Source organism: Eurosta solidaginis, chromosome 5, assembly GCF_040869045.1.
Source record: "Eurosta solidaginis isolate ZX-2024a chromosome 5, ASM4086904v1, whole genome shotgun sequence".
Lineage (NCBI taxonomy): Eukaryota > Metazoa > Arthropoda > Insecta > Diptera > Tephritidae > Eurosta > Eurosta solidaginis.
The window spans coordinates 166,516,348-166,538,345 of NC_090323.1; the positions used below are offsets into that span (position 1 = coordinate 166,516,348).

At 36.5% G+C, this 21,998-nt stretch overlaps 1 protein-coding gene across 15 annotated transcripts in view; it reads left to right on the forward strand.

The window, feature by feature from the left end:
• The window catches only part of LOC137233656 (collagen alpha-1(XV) chain-like), a 1,316,768-nt gene that overhangs the window by 210,676 nt on the left and 1,084,094 nt on the right, over positions 1-21,998 (forward strand). For 10 of the 15 annotated variants that reach the window (XM_067756874.1, XM_067756865.1, XM_067756879.1 and 7 more), the window contains 2 exons: positions 5,666-6,569; positions 10,137-10,861. In XM_067756874.1, coding sequence (XP_067612975.1) covers positions 10,821-10,861 — 41 coding nt within the window. In that variant the 5' untranslated portion in view covers positions 5,666-6,569; positions 10,137-10,820. Of the gene's footprint in view, positions 1-5,665; positions 6,570-10,078; positions 10,862-21,998 lie in introns of all 15 variants that reach the window. The other 5 variants (XM_067756867.1, XM_067756868.1, XM_067756869.1 and 2 more) reach the window with 5 other exon arrangements.

Genomic DNA, 21,998 nt, shown 5'->3' on the forward strand with positions numbered 1-21,998 from the left:
CTTATAAGCATGTGATGACAGAAGGCAATATCCAGTCGATATACCCATTGTGCGCCTTCAGTCTTCTCTCTTCAGAGATATGAGCCACTCTTTGTGTCCAATATCATAGGCTTTGCACATGATTTTAGAAATTTTGCAACCCCTCGCTCTTATCTACGCCTTTCCTGCTTGATGGATCATATGCAACTCCTGTCTCCTTTTGATTTCTCCCAAACGACCATACCACGCTGATTACAGCGGTTCTCGTCGTACATAAATTCATAAAAATGTTTCAATAATTGATAACATTGGCATCAAATGTTTTAATTTTGAGTAGCTGTTAGCAATTTGCTATAAAATGTTGAAGTATTCGAACTAAACTCATCAAACGGTAGATCGCCTTCCTTTTTAGGTACCATTCTTATTGAAATAATAAAAGGCTTACGTTTTTGTTGTAACCCAGAACGCATTTTCATAATCATTGATGTTTTTTGAAAAATTGCCTATGGTAAAATCCTTTATATCTCTAGGGTCCGCATAACATCATAGAAAATCATGCATCACTTTCATTTTCCTAGTCTAACCTAATATCCAGAACGTAAACATATACATACATATACCCTGCAGACAAAATTGTATACGGTAACGCAAAGTCTGAGCTCGTGCTAATCGGTTGAACCGTGGAACAGTTGGCAGCCAAAAGTAACGACTCCTTTCGACCCACCTACGACTGAACTAGTAGTAGTTCTGCGTTTATTCGGAATTAATGCGATTCGATGGAGGGCAGTTTGTTCAGGATTAGGTGTATTTTTCTTGATTTAAATTAAAACGGACATTTTCAAAATCATTATTGCTCAAATTTAAAGTAACCAGTTGAGTAAAAAGTTTCAAAAAAGTTACTAGCTTCGCAAAAGAAACCGGTACCAGAAACTCGAACTATTCATAAACGTTGGCGGTATCATATAAAGAAGATATTTTCATCGAAGTATGCAAATAAAAAAAAAGTAACCGGTTGCAAAAATTTGTTAAAAAAGTTCCCAAAACACGAAGTTTTAAAAAAGTTACCAGTTCTGAAAAGTAATAATTTCTCAAAAGGCAGAAGTCTCAATTAAGGCACCGTCCCCAAAAAGCACAGTTTTTCAAAAAAGTAACAGCCGCTGAAAAGATTGAATCTTCCAAAAAGTATTCAGATCTAAAAGTTAAAAGTTTTAAAAAAAAAGCTCAAGAAAGCTACCTGCCTTAAAATCAGCAACCGATTCTGAAAGACCCCTTAGCGGTTCCAAAAAGTCAAAGGTGTCAAATAAATAACCGGATCCAGCAATTGAAAAGAAGTTACTAAAATGTTGGCAATTAAAATAAAGGAAATGGTTCCAAAAGCCAAAGCTTTAATAAAAGAGGTTGCCTCAATAAAGTAAAGGATCTCAAAAAAAGAACATACTTCAAAAAACCTAAATTTTGAAAAAAAAGAGCCGGTTTCGCTAGGTAAGCTTACCGGTTCCGAAGGACTTTTTTGACCGGCCAGTTCAACCTAATCTAACCGATTCCAAAAGGTCCAAGTTTTCAAAGTTACCAGTTCTAAAAAGGTATCAGTTTCCAAAAAGCTGTATTTTTAAAAAGTACTAGGTTCCAAAAAGTTTTAAAAAAAATACGGAGTTTACAAAAAAAAAAATTTCCAGTTCCAAAGTATAACCCGTTCTTAAAACATAACTGATTCCAAAGGAAATCATTTTCCAAAAAGAAAGCCGTTTTGAAAAAAACTATTTGGTTCCAAAATGCAACCGATTGCAAATAAGGATCCAGCTCAGAAATTTACCCCAAAAATCTTAGAAATATAACAGCTTTCAAAAAAGTTACCGTTTCTAAAAATAAGCCGTTACTTGCTGGCAAAAATATACTTGGTATGATTTATATGATATGACTTAACTTTTCTAATTGTCGCTTAACCGTTTAAAGGAAAGCGAGAGAATGAAAAAGAAAACACTGAAGATGGCACCACGCCGTAACCAGGTTTGTTTCAAATCTAACTTGGCAAAGCTAATATAAAATTGTTTCATTATATATACAACACCTCGAAGGTTTTACCTCTCAAGCATATGTTTACTATTATTCAAAAGTACACCCCAACCAAGGTCTTCAAGACACGAGATAGGTATGGGTAACAAGCAGAGCTTTCTTCTGTGAAAAGGTATACCGGGCCGCAGCTTCATAATAATGTCTGTTTGTTGGAGGTACAAGCCCATTTACTATCTATGTCAACTTTATATTGTAACATACAATATTTTAAACTTCTGTTGTTGGATTTGCTGAAGAAGCTTTACATTGTACTTAACACGTGCAATATTTACACTTTTTTTGGCGACCCGGACACCTTCGGCAGAGAAAGCTTATTTTGTTGATTTTCCCGCAGGTGGATAATGATGTATATTCCTTCAGAGCGGAAAAGTTCCGCTTTCTCCAATAAAAGTTTGACAATAATAACGGGAAATCCTTCGTGAAATAACGATTTTCTTGCTTTCTAAAGTTATCTCTGTTTATTTCCTAGCCAAACATAAACATGGTAATTGGGACTGTCGAGTTTTTGATGGTGACCCTACAAGATTCTTCGCCTCTCATGTGTTGGGATCCATCATAGAGAAATATGGAGGGTATTCTATGGACGGAATCAAAGCTCGGCAATTCAGAAATTTCTCATATTTAATTCAAGTTATACATCCTTAAGGGCTATCTATATTTATTGCTGGAGATTTACTGTTCTGTCGATATATAGCTGTAATATCAGTTTGCTCACTTGAATTTAACGGGCTGTCTCTTGGTCGTTAAAACTCGAAACTAAGTTGACACCGTTTTAATCCAGGGCATGCTCAGGTTAAACAAATATCGGTTCGGGTACAAATGTCGATACGAGCCACAATCGTTTGGCAGTTATGAATGTGTGCCTTTTTCCTTGCACTTATTGGCTGAGTGCTACCTCATCCCTAAATCAAATCTATGTATCTACGTATGTCCAAATGTATGCACAGTACATATTTGTTGCAAAGTTCTATGGCTGAGAATAACTGTGTAAAGTCAAGCCATCAGATGTCATTGTCACTTTACATCCCCTTGTTGATTCATCCGACACATCCCTTTGTTGTTACCAACCAATAACGGAAGTTTTGGAAAATTCCTTCAATGGTTTACTCAACGATGTTTCCTTGGCTTTTATAGATAGAACACACACGCGCTAATCAGTTAAGTACTTCATGGCATGAACATAGCCACAAGCATACAAAAGAGCTACGCATACACCATTTAAGTCCACTAACATACAAATGAAAAACTACACTTGTTGTGTGCCCAAGTTGTCAAACGCTTTTAAGCATTTATAAAAACATACATACATACATAGGTATTAAAGCCAAACAGGAAGCATTTGACAATATCCTTAATGTGACAGTCACTTAGCAGAGTGGCCATACAAAATATTCTATTCGATTGAAATACATACATACATATATAAGGCAAAGTGGGGAAATGTTGGTAAGAATATATATATTTGCTTGAAAAAAATAATGGGACGCTGATACTAAAATCCTCACGTATTTCATTTTATGTATAAACACACACCTTGTTTGTCTTGATAAGGGACAAGCAGGAAAATCATTTAGCCGGTCGTGAAGTGAATGCCCGTTTCATAAGTTCTCTTAAGGGCTAACTCGTGTTGAGAAGTGTCTTTTGTTCTGCTTACGCACATTTGAACAAAAATTCTAATAATTTAGGTTTTATAAGCAAGGATAAAAAGGCGCGAGTCCCAAGTATTTGTTATATATCGGCTTCCCATAAACTTGGTAAAGGACAAGTTACAGATGTGTCATCGATTTTTTTTAGTATTTTGGTATCTGTTCCATAACAAGCCGATAAGTATCCGCTAATAACTAATAAAATACGCCGAAAACGAATTGTAATATGCGCTAAGAAATCGATATCTTTTCGACATCAAATCGATAACTTTTTGATAACATATCGGTAGCTTTTTAATAAAAAATCGATAAATTTCAATAACAAATCTATAGCTTTTCGGTAACAAATCTAAAACTTTGTGATAACATATAAATAGCTTTTCGATAAATTAACAATAATTTTATGATAGTAAATCTATAATTTTTCGATAACATTTCGACAACTGTTTGAATAAAAATCGATACATTTTAATATTTTTTCTATAACTTTTTCGATAAATAATTGGTAAATAAATCAATACAAGGCGCAGTGTACCTTCGAAGAGGTTTAGCCCGACCTTCTCTTGCAAATTGCGTTGAGCTCTTTTTAACATTTCATACAAATTGGCTAGACGGACCTACATGTTTTGCACCGTTTCCGAAGGACATCTACTAGGCAGATGAGTTTTATCTGAGAACCTTTTTTATGGCGGAAATACACTCAGAGTGTTTGCCAAATCAGTGCCGAGGGGTGACCCGCTATGAATGAATTTTTTGAAATTTAAAACACAATTGAAAACTTTTCGATAATAAATCGATATCTTTTCGATAACAAATATATATATATATATCTCGTTAATAAAATACCGGTAAGTCAATTATAACGGTTGCTATCGATAGCACATTATAACATTTCGATTACATCTCGACCTGGCTTAATGATTTTTTATGGATGTCTATACATATCTCGATTAGTGTATGCCGTTATGCAGTGAGCTATGTTAGGTTAGGTTGAACTGGCCTGTCAATAAAGACCTCACATAAACTGAATGTGTCCATAGTGTTACCAGAATTTGATTGACAACCAAACGGAAGAACCCCAATCAGGTGCCAGGATATATGTTATAAAATAACTCCGTCCTCTTGGAAATACTAGCAGTTTTCTAGAACCCAGCTTAATTTCTGCCTCAAGGTATGTCAACTCTGCCGCCCCTGATGGCTGGAGCCTTGACCTGGCGAGCACAGGGCATGAACACAGAACGTGCTCAACCGTTTCTTCCTACAGCTCACACTTCCTACACTTGCTGTTACTGACGAGGCCTAACTTATAAGTATGTCACGCCAGAAGGCAGTGGTCAGTCAATACGCCCATCGTGAGCTCTCTCTTTAGAGATAGCAGCAATTTTGCCAGTCTAACAACGTAGGATTGCACATGATTTTCGAAATTGTATAGCTCCGCGCTTTTGTTCACGCCTTTCCTGCTTTTATGTGCAACTCCTCTCTCCTTTTGATTTCTCCTTTATGGATTGGGTTGCATTCCGTCAATTCAGCTAGTGCTGCACTCTCCTTTGCCAACTCATCGGCCTTTTTGTTACCTTATATCCCTTCATAATCGGGAAGTTTTTTTAATGCTTTTTTGCATTCCAGGACACTTCTTGATGAAGTACTGTTTGAAATTAATGCCGTAATCGCCACCTGACTATCAAAATGTGTAAATGAAGCTTAGGCACGCTTCCTCAAGAAGTTCTGCTGCAGAAAAGACCTAAGTCTAGCATAAAAATCGTTTAGGTGAATTTATTTTCCTTAAACTACACAAAATATGTTTATGATTGACTTAGCTGAGTTTGATAAGTAGGCTTGGATGTAAGTTCCTTCCTCATTTAATTTCTAAAAGAATATATGTAATGCTGCTTTAAATTTTTATACAAAAAAATCAATAATATCAATATTTACCAATTCAATCAAAATCCTTTTTTATCTATTTTCAGTGCTCAGGAACCACAACAAGTACCATTAAAAAATGAATTTAATGGAATAAATATTGAAAATATGTAAATATGTGAAAAAATATAAATACATACGGAATTGAATTGAAAGCTGTTAAAAGCTGATAAATTTTTATCAATTCATTGTGACAAAAGGCAGAATATGCTATACACAATCAATACTTTATTCATGGAAGCTGATCATACAAACTAGCTAAGCTATTTAAACATCTGCATATGTGAAAGTGTTTACTCAAAAGGATTCTATGTGAATATGAATTTGTACGTATGCATATATGAATATTATGAGGCTAATACGTACACACTTGGGTGTATGTGTTTCTTAAAGGTATATGCGCTTGTTGTGTGTAGTGCGGTTGAAAATTATAAATGCACAGAATAATTTCATAGCGTGCGACTTTCGGCTAAACAACGGGTTATTAGCTAACGAAAGTGTATAAATGAAATCCACACTCGGTCTTAAACAAACCCAAAAGCGCTTAAAAGCGCAAATACATGTCTAATGTGTCCAAAGCAAAAATGACTAACGAGCTTTTGGGTCTTATACGACATAAATCATAGTTGGGTAAGTTTAAACGTTCAACAGCGAGCATTTAACGCAGTTGCAAAATAGATATCAGTGAGAAATGTATGATGATTAACGCTGGAAAGTATGCTACGAAAATGAGTAACGAGCGCAACGTTTAGTGTTAGTTATTATGGAATGTGCTGTGTATTTAGGCAAACTTCGTGTAACATAATACGCTTAGTGATTAACTACAGAAATAGTGAATTTTGGCAATTAATTCAAAAAAGCTAAACAGTGTTGGCGTGTGATTATGTGATAAGTGGCGTTCAGACAAGGGTTAATTTCATCACGCTGACGCTGAATGCTTGGCGATTAAAGGTTCAAATGATAATACTAATTTTTAATAATTATGTGGGGTACCATCAGCTGTAGGTGGTATTTTTTGGTAATAACGATATGTATCGAATGAGGTTTTCTGAGAATAGTGCAACGAAAAAAAGGTCAAAGGCTTCACTGGATAGGTATGGAGAGTGTGATTGAGTATAGAAAAAGACGCTCCGACTCAGAAAGTATTTCTGTCTAAACCCCATATGAAAGAATATGAAGGCGAAGACTTCGAATAAGGATGGAGCCACATGTGGAAGAAAACTTTTACTCCCTTAAAATAAATTAATGTAAGACGCGATAACCTCAGAAGAGATCTTAGGCCGAGCACCTCTTCCAATTTTCGTCGTGCTCCATTTTTAATTTTTTCTACAAATTGGCGGGACGAGACTAACTTGTTTTATGCCCACTCCGAACGGCATCTGCAAGCAGGTGAGATTTCACTAAGGGATTTTCATGGCAGAAATACACTCGCAGTGCTTGCCAAACACTGCTGAAGGGCGAACCCGCTTAGACAAATTTTCTTCCAACTGAAAAACTTTGTTTCTAAAATTCTGATGTTGCTTTGCGCGGGGTGTGAACCCAGGATTTTCGGTGTGATAAGCGGGACAAACTACCATCGCACCACGGCGGTCGCCCTAATAGTCCCATTCTAAGAGGAAATGTATAGTCATTTCCACCTCCTAAATGAACTCATCATGTGTGTGAATTTTGCGTGTTATGCATGTTTTCTGATTTCTTCTATGATTCGATAGTTTTGCTAGACTTATAATTCATATAGAATATACACCGAAAGTAATCAAGGTAGTAAAATCAACAAATTGGGGTTGGTGCTCTTGAATTAACATACATTCGGTAAAATTTATCTCATTATGGTTAATTCAACCGAGTTTTTTGTAAATAGAACAAATTTGTTTAGTCACTTCAACAGAAGAGCAACTCTAAGAAGGTTTTCATAATTTCTCACCCATTTTAACTCCTAAAAACTGACATTTCAAAGGGTGTTAAGACATGAGGAGTTGCAAACCAAAACGCAATAAATGCACCCCAAAATTTTTTGAGATTTGGATGGGATTTAACTTCACTTTCTAAAACCTATGTTTTAATCTTCATGCGAACTAAAAAAAAACATGAAAATTTAGCCGTTCTGGAAAACTCCAAAAAATACGTTTCATACTTACTTACTCAATTGGCGCTTAAACATTTAAACGGTTATGGCCGTTCAACAAAGGCGCGCCTGTCGCTTCTTTTTTCTGCAAACCGGCGCCAATTGGTCACACTAAGGGATTTTAAATTGTTTTCCACCTGTTTCTTCCAGCAGTGTGGGGGCCGCCCTCTACCTCTGCTTCCATAGGCGGGTTCCGATAGGAACACTTTCATGGCCGGAGTGTCATCTTCCATTCGCATAACATGGCCTAGCCAGCGAAGCCGCTGCGTTTTAATTCACTGGACAATGTTGATGTGTGCGTAGAGCTCGTACAGCTCATCGTTAAATCCTCTTCGGTACTCGCCATCGCTAGCGCGTAGAGGTCCATTAATCTTTCGAAGAACTTTTCTCTCGAACACTCCCAGGGTCGTTTCATCTGATGTTGTCATGGTCTATACTTCGGCACCATATAGCAGGACGGGTACGATAAGTGACTTGTAGAGTATGGTTTTCGTTATCCGAGAGAGAGAGGGAGCTTACGTTTCATAGTAACCCAATAATTTTATACAATTTTAACATTTTTAAGTTTAAAATTTTCTTTTGTTGATATGAATGGAGATGAGTTACAGGGTACTCGTATACTCCTTAAGGACGATTTGGGGAGTACTTTAAGGTCCACTCGCAGAAGGGCTGGTTTGTTTTTTAGCTCAGAGTTCATTTGAAAAATTTGTCAAAAATGTATGAGTGGCTTATTTTCAGGTTAACTCTGAGCTAAAAATGTAACTTGCTGTTCTGCAAGTGGGCCTAAGAGTATTTAAGGGGTATCCGAGTACCCCATAGCTGATCCTCATACGCGTGGTCAAATTTATATTGCGACATACTGAGCCAGGATCACATATTTCAGCTCGGATGGCATGGACCATTAATGGATTACATACAATCAACGCTAGAGCAATGTACTACTGGTGTATTAATATGACAAAAATAGTACACATGGCCCAACAATTTTTTTCAGGGTTGCTCAAATAATGCTACCAAATAAATATAAAATCCAATAAATTCCAAACCAAAACAAAAAAAAAATTTTTCAATACAAAACGCAATAATTGAAAATAATTATCGGTCTCAGCTTCAAATCCAGTTATCGATATGTGTGATTTTTTTGCTGCATATGTGCTCTTCCATAACTGCTATAATATCATATGTATTGTTGGAAACTATGCCCCCATTTAAGACTGGAACTTTTTCTCGTTTAGCTAAGAGCTTGCTTTGAAGCACTTATTACGTTTTGGGTTGGCACTCCTCATATAGTGCATACATTATTGTCTAAAAAAATAGACAAGATCTGTATACATATAATATTTGTAACCCATATAACCGATTGTTCAGGTTATAACGCTTTCGTAATTTCTTCCTCATTTGAAGGGCTAGAAGCTTTAAATTGTTTCAGATGCTCAAATATGTAGCTGAGAAAATCCTCAAAATCAGACATATTTACAATATATCCCGCACAACTGATTTTTCGTATAAGAGGCTTTCGCCATTTCTCACTGATCTTAACAACCAGAAGCTTGAAATTCTACCAGATACTTACAAGTATGGCATAAGTTATTGTATAAATGAATCATCAAGAGCGGTCACATGTTTAATATATATCCCGTACAACTGTTTTTTATTATATATTTTTAAAATTTTATCTCATACCTTTTATGAGGAAATACGACACCTGAGAATACAGCCATATGAAGCAAAAAAGCACAAGCAGGTCCCCAGTGATATCTAGAAACAGGCGTCGGACCTCTGTCAGGAATTGCCGGACGAAAACAGTTCTTAAAGATAAATATCCAGAACTTGCAGAAGAGGAACGCACTGTCCCTCGGGAAACGCGCGTCGCTCTAGCTCAACTTCGATCTGGATACTGTAACAGGTTAACATAACACTAACCATCGATTCAATTGTAATGCAGAACCAATGTCTCTAACACGCCTCTCACTATGGTCCACCCCGGTTGAAACTGCAAGTTTCCTTGGACCCCATTAGAGGACATTGATGAAAATTGTGACCGATCGCACCTGTTGGATGGGGCGAAGCACTGCTACAACAACAACAACATGAACGGAGCTGAACCGAAATAGCTCCATCCATAAAAGGTATGAGATCTTCGCCATAGCTGATGATGATTCCGTCTTAAATTGTTTAGTTTTCGTTTGTGTTGCCTTTTACCGTACACAAAGAAATGTTTTGTTTCGTTACTTTGCACACTCTGCCTGTTCCAAGCATTAAACCTGCCACCACTGAGCAGCTGTGAGATTCTAATTGCTAACTTAACACCACTAACCACGCTTTTCACGTTTAGAGTATTTATCACGCGTAATTAATCTAAATTTATTTGTGTCTATATGTATTCAATTAAGATACCACATTAAAACAAAAAAGTACAATATTAAAAAGGATATAGATAAATATTTATTTATCTACTTAAAAAAATATTTGAAAAAAACATTATCTACATTGATGAATGCCGCAAACATTAATTTCGAAATAGTGAAAAAACATAATAAACATTTAAGTTGTATGTTGCAATAAAATAAACACAAAAACCAATAAAATAAAATAGAAAAGCGTTTGATGTAAAAAATTTGCATATACATACTAAAAATATTGCATAAATAAACACATTTTGTATTTGAGGGTAATTGAAGGCATTGCCGAGTCAAAATAAATATCAACTAACAACACCTGGTTGCAAACCAATTTGCATTAGAAATAGTGTTGGAAACGACAACAACAAAAACGTTTATATCAAAACAACACTTCAGCACAGTGGCAACAACATCTGCAGCTCAAAAAAAAAAAAAAAAAGAACAACTACAACAATTTATACAAGCAGTGCAATTGATATCACTTTGATGCCAATTAGTCAGATTGCGAAAAGCTTACAACGCTGCCTATGAAACGGCCTCTGTGCAACCATTTAATAGTACCAACAACAATAACAAAAATATTCACTTTAAAAACGCCAATGTAAAGCAAAAACCAAAAGGCTGCTAGATTGAACTTACAAACTAAATAAATAAAAAACAACAACAACATTGATAATGGATATCATGAACGCAATTATCGGTAGCCCAACGAAATGGTGAGTAACCAAAACCGCTAAATTTACATGCTTCTAAATGCTGTGGCAATTAAATTGTTAAAAAAAAGAAAGAAAAAAAAAAGATTTAGTGTTTTTGCATGCAGTCTGAATATTAAAAGTTATTTCATTTCAATTGAAATTTTTCCTATTCCCAGTTAAGGATTTCTTAAATAGTTTATGATATGCCACTTTAACTTTCGATAACTCAAACAAGCTTCGGATTATTGGTTTATTGCTTGGCTACTTGTTTTACCGAGGTTAATTGCTAATTTTCATATAATAAGTGGGTTGTAAGGAAATGTGAAAAATTATTAGAAATTGGTGCTAAGTATGTATTCAATTGCTAGTATGCCTCCCTATTTCGGGGTTGAAAAAGGTAACATTACTTAGATTTGCGTACCTTCGTGTTTAAAATTTTTTAACTAAGACATTTTAGGCTGGCGCTGAACTTATTTCGCCTATGTTTTTTCAATATAGTGTTTTGTTAAGTTCATTTTTATGGCACTTATGGCGTAAGATGTAACCGGGTGACGTCAGCAGCTTTTGAAAGTTTTCAACTTTTTATATGTAGTTCTACTTGTCGTCTTAGCAGGGTTTCCCAATTCTTTAGGTGCGATGACTTACAAATTGTCATCAATATCCTCTATGTGAGTCACAAGAAACTTTCTGGGTCAGCAGGATTGTAAGAAAGATATAAGAGTGTTCGAGCCGTTGATTGGACAACACAATTGAAAAGATAGTTGGTGTCTTTTGGCAACACGCGACAAGCGGTACATGCGCTGGATATGTTGAAGTTGATTCTGAATGAGTATGCAAATGGAAGTTGAGTTACCAGCGTCTCCCAGAGGAGGTTGATTTTCCCAACTGCCAGTTGAGGGTACTTTGTCTTTGAAAAAAAAAGGGCTCAGTGGCCAATTGTAGGCATACTAATTTGACAACTTTTTGTTGATGCCGTTGAGAGTCTTTTTGTGCTTTTATTCTTCCTTCGGCTCACTTTATTAGTGCCGAGTTTCTACGTAGTAGGGAAATGATTCTTGAGTCCCTAGGAGACCCTGCTTCAATCAGATGTGTGTTGCGATGCCCTGGTTTTGCAGATATTCAGTAGAAACTGTTTGTTCAGAATTTTGTTTCTGTTCCATATAATGTGTATTCTCGCCTCACTATATATGTACATAGATGATGTTGTGGAGATATAAAAAGAACTCCTGCCAGTTCTGAGCGCCTGCATTATTTTCAGTGTGTTTATTTTATGACGCTCCTTTATCTTCGCCCCAGTGCGGCCTCCTTCCGTTTAGGGAAAGAAAGAGGCATCTTAGGAAATAATAAATTGGAGCAATAGTGCTATAAATAGATACCCATTGTCGATAGTGAACAATTTTTGAATGACTAAAATTATAACCAATATATAATATAATATAATAGTTGAATGCCTAAAATTATAACCAAAAGTGCAGGCTTATTAAGCTTTTAAAGTATGTGAAACCCACTAATACAGAAAATATGAAACTGTTGATGATTGTGGGTCTAAATCTATGATTTTTTTATAATTCTATTCAAAGAAGTAAAAGTTTCCAGTCTATTAAAATTCAAAATGATTTTAGAAAACGTGAGCCTCCCAGTTGTGTTTTGGATTTGCGTCCGCACGAAGGTCGCATATTTTTATTTTTTGGATGGAAGAAAATCTGAAACCCCTTTCGGGGGGTAAAAATGTAAAAAAATCAATGCAAAATAAAAGGAAGTCTTATAACTTGCAGAGGTTAGGTATGGTTGAACTGGCCGGTCCATGAGGACCTCACATGGACTGAATGAGAAAATTGAAAAACCCTATCTTAAAATCAGGACCTATGGTGTAAAAAAAATAGGTCCTCTTGGCAAATACTAGAAGCTTTATAGGAACTATGCCACTTGCTGTTTTCAGATCTGACAACTGTATCACTCTTAATTGCTGGAGTCTAAGCCTGGCAAACGCAAGTCACGAGCACAAAACATTCTCGATTGTTTACTCCTCCACCCCGCACTTCCAACAACTGCTATCTCTAACAAAGCCTAATTTAAAGGAAGTATCCAGTCAAAATACCCATCACGAGTATACAGTACTCTCTTTTTAATGATTGAAACACCTTTGTTATCCTAAGGTTGTAAGACCTACACATACATAGTCTTCGACACTTTCCCGCCCAATAAAATTGGGACGTCTACGGAGCAAGCTTTAAAGTATGCGCCAGACATTACCTACACTCTAACACACTTTTAGCTATGCGAGTTAATTGCTCTGCTTGGCTGTCAATATATAGGTTGAGAAAGCTGCAGATTAAGGTATTATATTCCAGTCAGAATACCCGCCATGAGTATACAGTGCTCTCTTTTTAATAATAAAGCAACTTTTTTAGTATATGGTTGTAAGACCTACAAATAATCTTCGACACTTTACAGCCCGCACTTGAACCCACGCCTTTCCACCTTGGTCGATCATGGGCACCTCTCGCCTTCGCTCTCGCTCAGCTCAGTCTAATTGGGACGTCTACGGAGCAAGCTTCAAGGGATGCGCCCTTTTTAGTTAGTTCACCCGCTCCCTGTCCCGATTCTCTCCAAGGACTGCTTACACTCTAACACGCATTTAGATGGTGTGCTATGCGGGATTATTGCCTTAATTGCTGCTTGACTGTCAATATAAAAGTTAACGCGGTTGCAGCTTAAGCTATTCTCTTCCAGGGTTTCTACTGCTTTGGTTACAGCTAATATTTCCGCTTGTAAAAGGCTACAGTAATCCGGCAGCCTGTAGGATCTGTTTATTTCCAGATCAGCACAGTATACGGCAGACCATACTCTTCCACCACCTTGGAACCATCTGCGTACACATGTATCGCTTCGCCCGCCATTTGAGCGCCCTTGCGACAATCGTCCGCCTCTATTGTAGCCTTAAGATCTCTCTCGAAGCGCAGATAGGGAATCAGGTAGTCTGTTCGTCTTGTGATTGATGACGCTATACTACTATGGCCGCATGGTCGGCGCTCAATCTGCCCGAGGCACCGGTTGCAGTTGTTAACACTATGTTTTTTGTTACCAGGTCTAAAGGTGGAATGTGCGAATGGCATACAGTGCAGCCGTCGGGCAGTGTTTTCAGGGCTCCCGTAATGCTAAACATTGATATTCTGCATAACGCCTCTAATTTTTTGAGGTATGTTGTTTTTTGTGTGGCTTTCCACCAAACAAGAACTCCATAGTATAGAATAGGGCTTACAATCGCTGTAAAATGCCAATTAGAAAGAGAGGGCAATAAGCCCCACGTACACTCCAGCATTCTTTTACATGCATAAGGTGCCGTTGAAGCCTTATTCACCCTCTCCTCCACGTTCAGTTTCCATGACAGCTTGCTGTCTAGGATTATTCCTAGATATTTTGTGAAAGGTTTCTCCTGTAGGGTCACCTCTCCTACCTTAAGCCTGGTCCAATTTGGGACCTTGTACCTCTTTGTAAACAAGACCATATCCGTCTTCTCCGCGTTGACTTTCAACCCGACATTAGCTGCCCAGGTACTAATATCCCGAAGCGTTCGATCCATCAAGGAGCTAATCGTTGGAAGGCACTATCCACTTATGACAATTGCAACGTCATCTACGTAAGCCGTAAGTTTTACGGGTCCCTCATCGAAGCGCCTGATCAGTTGGTTGATGACCAGCGTCCACAGCAGCGGCTGACCTCACCCTGCGGCGTGCCCCTGTTCACTGATTTCGTGGCCTTGTACAATCCTCATTGTGATGTAATCTTCCTGCAATTCAACATACAGCCGATCCATCTGGTTAAGGCTGGATGTACTTTAATGTAATTAAGACCATTCATAATCGCCTATTAGAAACATTGTGAAAAGCCTAGACAATGTCTAAGAGACTCCTAGAGCAGACTCCTTATATTCCAGGGCTTTCTCTATGTTTATTACCACCCTGATGTATGGATGTTGTGTTGTGGAGAGCAGCTTTTCATCCATCTATCAGCCTCTCATAGGTTTTGAGCAGAAATGAAATTAAGCTAATGGGCCTTTAGTCTTTGGTATACATGTGAACGATCTTGGCCGCCTTTGGTAGAAAAGCTACACGAGCAGTTCTCCAAGAGTGCGGTACATGATTCAGTCTTATGCATCCACGGAATATTATTTTAACCCTTTCGCCCCTACTGGGACAATACGTCCCAGCAAACTTCAAATATGTGTATAACTCTTAATTTTTATCCAATTACGCATTGAAATAAGCCCAAAAAAACCGTGTAGTCTTCTTTGATGATCAGTAACCGCATTCCGTCATTATTGACATCAAATTTCCCGTTACGCAATATTTTGCACAGACATGTCGGGGAATTTCATCAGTAACGCGTTGTATTTCAGTGTAAAACGTCTATCTGGTACCGTTTTTTTTCGTAATATACCGCTTGCTGTAAAGTTTAGGTATGAATAAATATTATTCCTTCGAAATTGGAAAGAAATTATAATGAAACAAGTAAGGAAGGTTAAGTTCGGGTGTAACCGAACATTACATACTCAGTTGAGAGCTATGGTGACAACATAAGGGAAAATAACCATGTAGGAAAATGAACCAAGAGTAACCCTGGAATGTGTTTGTATGACATGTGTATCAAATGAAAGGCATTAAAGAGTATTTTATGAGGGAGTGGGCCATAGTTCTATAGGTGGACGCCATTTAGGGATATAGCCATAAAGGTGGATCAGGGTTGACTCTAGAATGCGTTTGTACGATATGGGTATCAAATGAAAGGTATTAATGAGTATTTTAAAAGGACGTGGACCTAAGTTCTATAGATGGACGCCTTTTCGAGATATCGCCGTAAAGATGGACCAGGGGTGACTCTAGAATGCGTTTGTACGATATCAAATGAAAGGTGTTAATGAGCATTTTAAAAGGGAGTAATCCTTAGTTCCATAGGTGGACGCCGTTTCGAGATATCGCCATAAAGGTGGATCAGGGGTGACCCTAGAATTTGTTTGCACAATATGGGCATCAAACGAAAGGTGTTAATGAGTATATTAAAAGGGAGTGGGCCTTAGTTCTATAAGTGGACGCCGTTTCGAGATATCGCCATAAAGGTGGGCCAGGGGTGACTCTAGAATTCGTTTGTGCAATATGGGTATCAAACGAAAGGAGTTAATGAGTATTTTAAGAGGGAGTGGGCCTTAGTTCTATAGGTGGACGCATTTTCGAGGTATCGCAATAAAGGTGGACCAGGGGTGACTCTAGAATTCGTTTGTGCAATATGGGTATCAAACGAAAGGAGTTAATGAATATTTTATGAGGGAGTGGGCCTTTCTGGACCAGGGGTGACTCTAGACTTTGTTTGTACGATATGGATATCAAATGAAAGGTGTTAATGAGTATTTTTAAAAGAGAGTGGGCCTTCGTTCTATAGGTGTTCGCCTTTTCGAAATATCGCCATAAAGGTGGACCAGGGGTGACTCTAGAATGAGTTTGTACGATATGGGTATCAAATTAAAGGTATTAATGAGAGTTTTAAAAGGGAGTGGTGGTAGTTGTATATGTGAAGGCGTTTTCCAGATATCGACCAAAATGTGGACCATGGTGACCCAGAACATCATCTGTTGGATACCGCTACTTTATTTATATATGTAATACCTGCCAAGATTTTAAGGGTTTTTAATTTCGTCCTGCAGAACTTTTTCATTTTCTTCTACTTAATATGGTAGGTGTCACAACCATTTTATAAAGTTTTTTCTAAAGTTATATTTCGCGTCAATAAAGCAATCCAATTACCTTACCATATTTCATCCCTTTTTTCGTATTTGGTATAGAATTATGGCATTTTTTTCATTTTTCGTAATTTTCGATATCGAAAAAGTGGGCGTGGTCATAGTCGGATTTCGTTCATTTTTCATACCAAGATAAAGTGAGTTCAGATAAGTACGTGAACTGAGTTTAGTAAAGATTTATCGATTTTTGCTCAAGTTATCGTGTTAACGGCCATGCGGAAGGACTAACGGACGACTGTGTATAAAAACTGGGCGTGACATCAACCGATTTCGCCCATTTTCACAGAAAACAGTTAACGCCATAAAATCTATGCCCCTACCAAATTTCAAAAGGATTGGTTAATTTTTGTTCGACTTATGGCGTTAAAAGTATCCTAGACAAATTAAATGAAAAAGGCCGGAGCCACGCCCATTTTTAAATTTTCTTTTAGTTTTGTATTTTATTGCACCATATCATTACTGGAGTTGAATCTTCACATAATTTACTTATATACTGTAAAAATATTAAATTTTTTGTTAAAATTTTACTTTAAAAAAAAATTTTTTTAAAAGTGGGCGTGGTCCTTCTCCGATTTTGCTAATTTTTATTAAGCGTACATATAGTAATAAGAGTAACGTTCCTGCCAAATTTCATCATGATATCTTCAACGACTGCCAAATTACAGCTTGCAAAAGTTTTAAATTACCTTCTTTTAAAAGTGGGCGGTGCCACGCCCATTGTCCAAAATTTTACTAATTTTCTGTTTTGCGTCATAAGTTCAACTCATCTACCAAGTTTCGTTGCTTTATCGGTCTTTTGTAATGAATTATTGCACTTTTTCGGTTTTTCGAAATTTTCGATATCGAAAAAGAGGGCGTGGTTATAGTCCTATATCGTTCATTTTAAATAGCGATCTGAGATGAGTGCTCAGGAACCTACATACCAAATTTCATCAAGATACCTCAAAATTTACTCAAGTTATCGTGTTAACGGACGGACGGACGGACGGACGGACGGACATGGCTCAATCAAATTTTTTTTCGATCCTGATTATTTTGATATATGGAAGTCTATATCTATCTCGATTCCTTTATATATGTACAACCAACCGTTATCCAATCAAACTTAATATACTCTGTGAGCTCTGCTCAACTGAGTATAAAAAGTAAGTTTTTTATACTTATAACTGCATTGGGACATGTAATCCCAATAATGCATTTGTGTGGGATAATAATATCCCAATATTTGTTTATACCTTTAGATGTGTACAAATTTTTGGCCCTTTTGGTATTATTGGGACTTATTCGTCCCACCTATAAATGTTAATAAATGTTATTGGGATTATATATCCCAGGATAACGGTAAGGATTCAGGTATGTCAAACATCTTATATTTTAGTCATATTACAGGACTAGCTGTCGTAGTGATGAAAACACCGCCCGATTTCGAAAAAAAAAACTCAGGGGTGAAAGGGTTAAGCCATTCCACGATCGCTCTACTCGAAACTTGTAGTATTGGACATACCATATACCTATAACTTGCACAGAAGAAGACTAAAGTTGACTAGGCTACAAAACTGCATTCCCAAAAAACTCTAGTAACTCAAAGTAACTAAAATTCAAGTTTTTCATGCAAACATCTCCGAATTTTTGAGCTTGGTCATGCAATTTTCTAAAAGTTCTATTTTTGTGCTCGCGACAGGATTTATATTTCGATAGTCATAATTTTTAATTTGACAAAAAGCATATAAATGTTCCCTTTGATTTTAACCTGCCATCGCTAAATTAATACATGCAAAAAATTCTGCTATCTAATTGTTGGAAAGCTTTGATCTCAAAACTGGAGCAGAACACACCTAAAACATTTGGCGCCTTCACTCAATAAGTTGTCTAATTAAAACATTCAATTGATTTTATTGGCAAGTAATTTTTATTATAATGGCATTAGACTAGTTTTAGGTTTACAATTTTTTGCATATCATTCACTTTGTGTTGATTGCTGATTGTGGAATCGTACAGACTTAGCTTAATTTTTAAATTTGCAAGCAAGTAATAGTTTGATTTAACGGATTTCATATTTATGTATGTAAGTGCTAGAGCATCCTTTTTTGAAAAATTTTTTACAAACCCGTGATTTTCGGGATCCAAGATTTTTCATATTGCTTTGTTTACAATAAAAACTTAACCAACCCACAATTTGCATGCCCTACAACGCACTATAAAAGAGCATCGAAATTGATGAAAATAAAGATTGTCCTCTTTGCAAAAATATTTCTGATAATTGTTCGAAATTTCGGTATCACGTGAGGTGTTGGCCTAATACACACATGTGTTGATCACAAAATTGGTTTTTGTTTCTTTACACTAACTTGAAATTACCTAAAAAAAAAACTAAGCTCTCGAACTTTATTGATTGACGTGAAGTGGCACCACTTGAGATAAAGAGGTACTTGAGTAGTATTAATGTACAGCAGCGAACAAAAAAAATAGCTGCGGCAGTATATTAACTTTGCTCGCATAACGGTACGCCGTAATGGCATAACCTAATCGAGATAGATATAGACTTTATATATAAAATTGATCTGGCCGAAAAAAGAAATTCATTTAGCCATCTCCGTCCGTCCGTCTGTCCGTAAACACAATAACTTGAGTAAATTTTGAGGTATCTTGATAAAATTTGGTATGTAGATTCCTGGCCACTCATCTCAGATCACTATTTAAAATGAGCTATAACAACGCCCACTTTTTCGATATCTAAAATTTCAAAAAAACATAAAAAGTGCGAATTCATTATCAGACACGGATAAAGCGATGAAATTCGGTAGGTAAGCTGACATTATGACGCAGAATACAAAATTAGTAAAGCAATGGGCGTGGCACCGCCCACTTTTAAAGGAAGATAATTTAAAAGTTTTGCAAGCTGTAATTTGGAAGTCGTTGAGGATATCATGAAGACATTTGCAGGAACGTTGCTTTTGTTACTATATGTGTTATAAAAAAAAAATTGCAAAATCGGATGACGAACACGCCCAATTTAGAATAAAAAATTTAAAAGTAAAATTTTAACAAAAAATTTTATATCTTTACAGTATATAAGTAAATTATGTCAACATTCATCTCCAGTAATGTTATAAAAAAAAAAAATAAATGTAAGGCGCGATAACCTCCGAAGAGATTTAAGGCCGAGCTTCTCTTCTAATTTGCGTCGTGCTCTTTTTTAATTTTTTCTACAAATTGGCGGGACGGGACCTACTTGGGTTATGCCGACTCCTGACGGCATCTGCGAGGCAGATGAGTTTTCACCGACAGCTTTTCATAAAAGTTCTTCTAATTGAAAAACCTTATTTCTAAAATTTTGATGTTGCTTTGCACGGGGTGTGAACCCAGGGCATTCGATGTGTTAGAGGGAGCACGCTACCATCACACCACGGTGGTCGACGTAATGTTATGGTGCAACAAAATACAAAAAAAAAAAAAAATTACAAAATGGGCGTGGCTCCGCGCCAATCCTTAAGAAATTTGTTAAGGGCATAGCTTCCATGACGATAAATGTTTTCTGTGAAAATGGGAGAAATCGGTTGAAGCTACGCCCAGTTTTTATACACAGTCGACCGTCTGCCCTTCCGCTCGGCCGTTAACACAATAACTTGAGCAAAAACCGATATATCTTTACTACACTTAGTTAATGTACTTATCTGAACTCACTTCGTATTTGTGTACAAAACGGCTGAAATCCGACTATGAACACGCCCACTTTTTCGATATCGAAAAATGAAAGAAATGCTATATACCAATTACGAAAAAAGGGATAAAAAATGGTGATTGGATTGGTTTTTTGACGAAAAATTTAACTTTAGAATAAACTTTGAAAATGGGTGTGAAACCTACCATATTAAGTAGAAGAAAATGAAAAAGTTCTGCAGGGCGAAATCAAAAGCGTTTGGAATCATGGTAGGAATACTGTTCATGGTATTACATATATAAATAAATTAGCGGTACCCGACATATGATGTTCTGGGTCACTCTGGTCCACATTTTGGTCGATATCTCGAAAACGCTTTCACATATAAAACTTTGTGCTACTCCGATTTAAAATACTCATTAACACCTTTCATTTGAAACCCATATCGTAAAAACACATTATAGAGTCACCCCTGGCCCACCTTTGTGGCGATATCTCGAAACTAAGGCCCACTCCCTTTTAAAGCACTCATTAACACCTTTCGTTTGATACCCATATCGTACAAACACATTATAGAGTCACCCCTGGCCCACCTTTGTGGCGATATCTCGAAACTATGGCCCACTCCCTTTTAAAATACCCTTTAATACCTGCCATTTGGTACCCATGTCATACAAGCACATTACCAGGTTACCCTAGGTTCATTATCCTACATGGTTATTTTCATTTATTTTGTCTCTAAAGCTCTCAGCTGAGTATGTAATGTTCGGCTACACCCGAACTTATCCTTCCTTACTTGTTTATTTTCGATATTTTCAGAGAAGACTTTTATGAATTTTATAACTGAATCTATATGAAAAACGTTTTCGAAAAAATTCCAAAGATCCATAAAATTTACGAAAATTTCCAACTATTTTTTCAGCTCTCCTAATTTTTTGATTTGCAGTTTTGTAGCCCAAACAATTTCAGTGAAACAAACTTTTTGAAGGACATATTATTTGTACTCAAAAAATACATACTCAAAAAATTTAGAGAGCTCCACATAAAAAGGTCGAAATTTTCATAAAATATTCTCGATTTTTTTTAATTTTTTTTAAATATTTTTATGATTGTTTTGCATAGTTTCAGTTAAACAGTTAAGGAACTTTCTGTAAAAATAACTAAAGTGAAAAAAAAAAAAACAAAATTTATTACCTAAATTTGATCAAAACTGCTACTGCTATTTTTCTACTCGCTTCTGAATGTACATACTTATAAATTTTTCTAGTGACTAGAACAAATTTCTAGAACTTTTTCTTGGAAATATGTTTAGCCTAGGTAGCAAGCAATCATACCTACTTTTGTGGTAGACATCGACACAGCAACCAATAAACGCCACGCTGGGCTTTAAAACTCATTTGTACTGATGGGTACAGTCAGAGCTTTTTGTACTTTAATTTACTATTTATTTCTGACATGAGTTTATATTTAAACACTTTTTATATCCTTTTTTGTGTATTTTGGCATAATTTCAGGTAATTTTTAAGCTCTCGAATTTTACTGATTGACGTGAAGTGACCCCACTTGAAATAAAGAGGTACTTGCGCTTTATTAACGTACAGCAGCGAACAAAAAATAGCAGCGGCAATTTTTTTTTTTAATTTTGTCAATTCAACTCTTTTTTATTTACGATATTTTCAGAGAAGACTTCTATGAATTTTGTA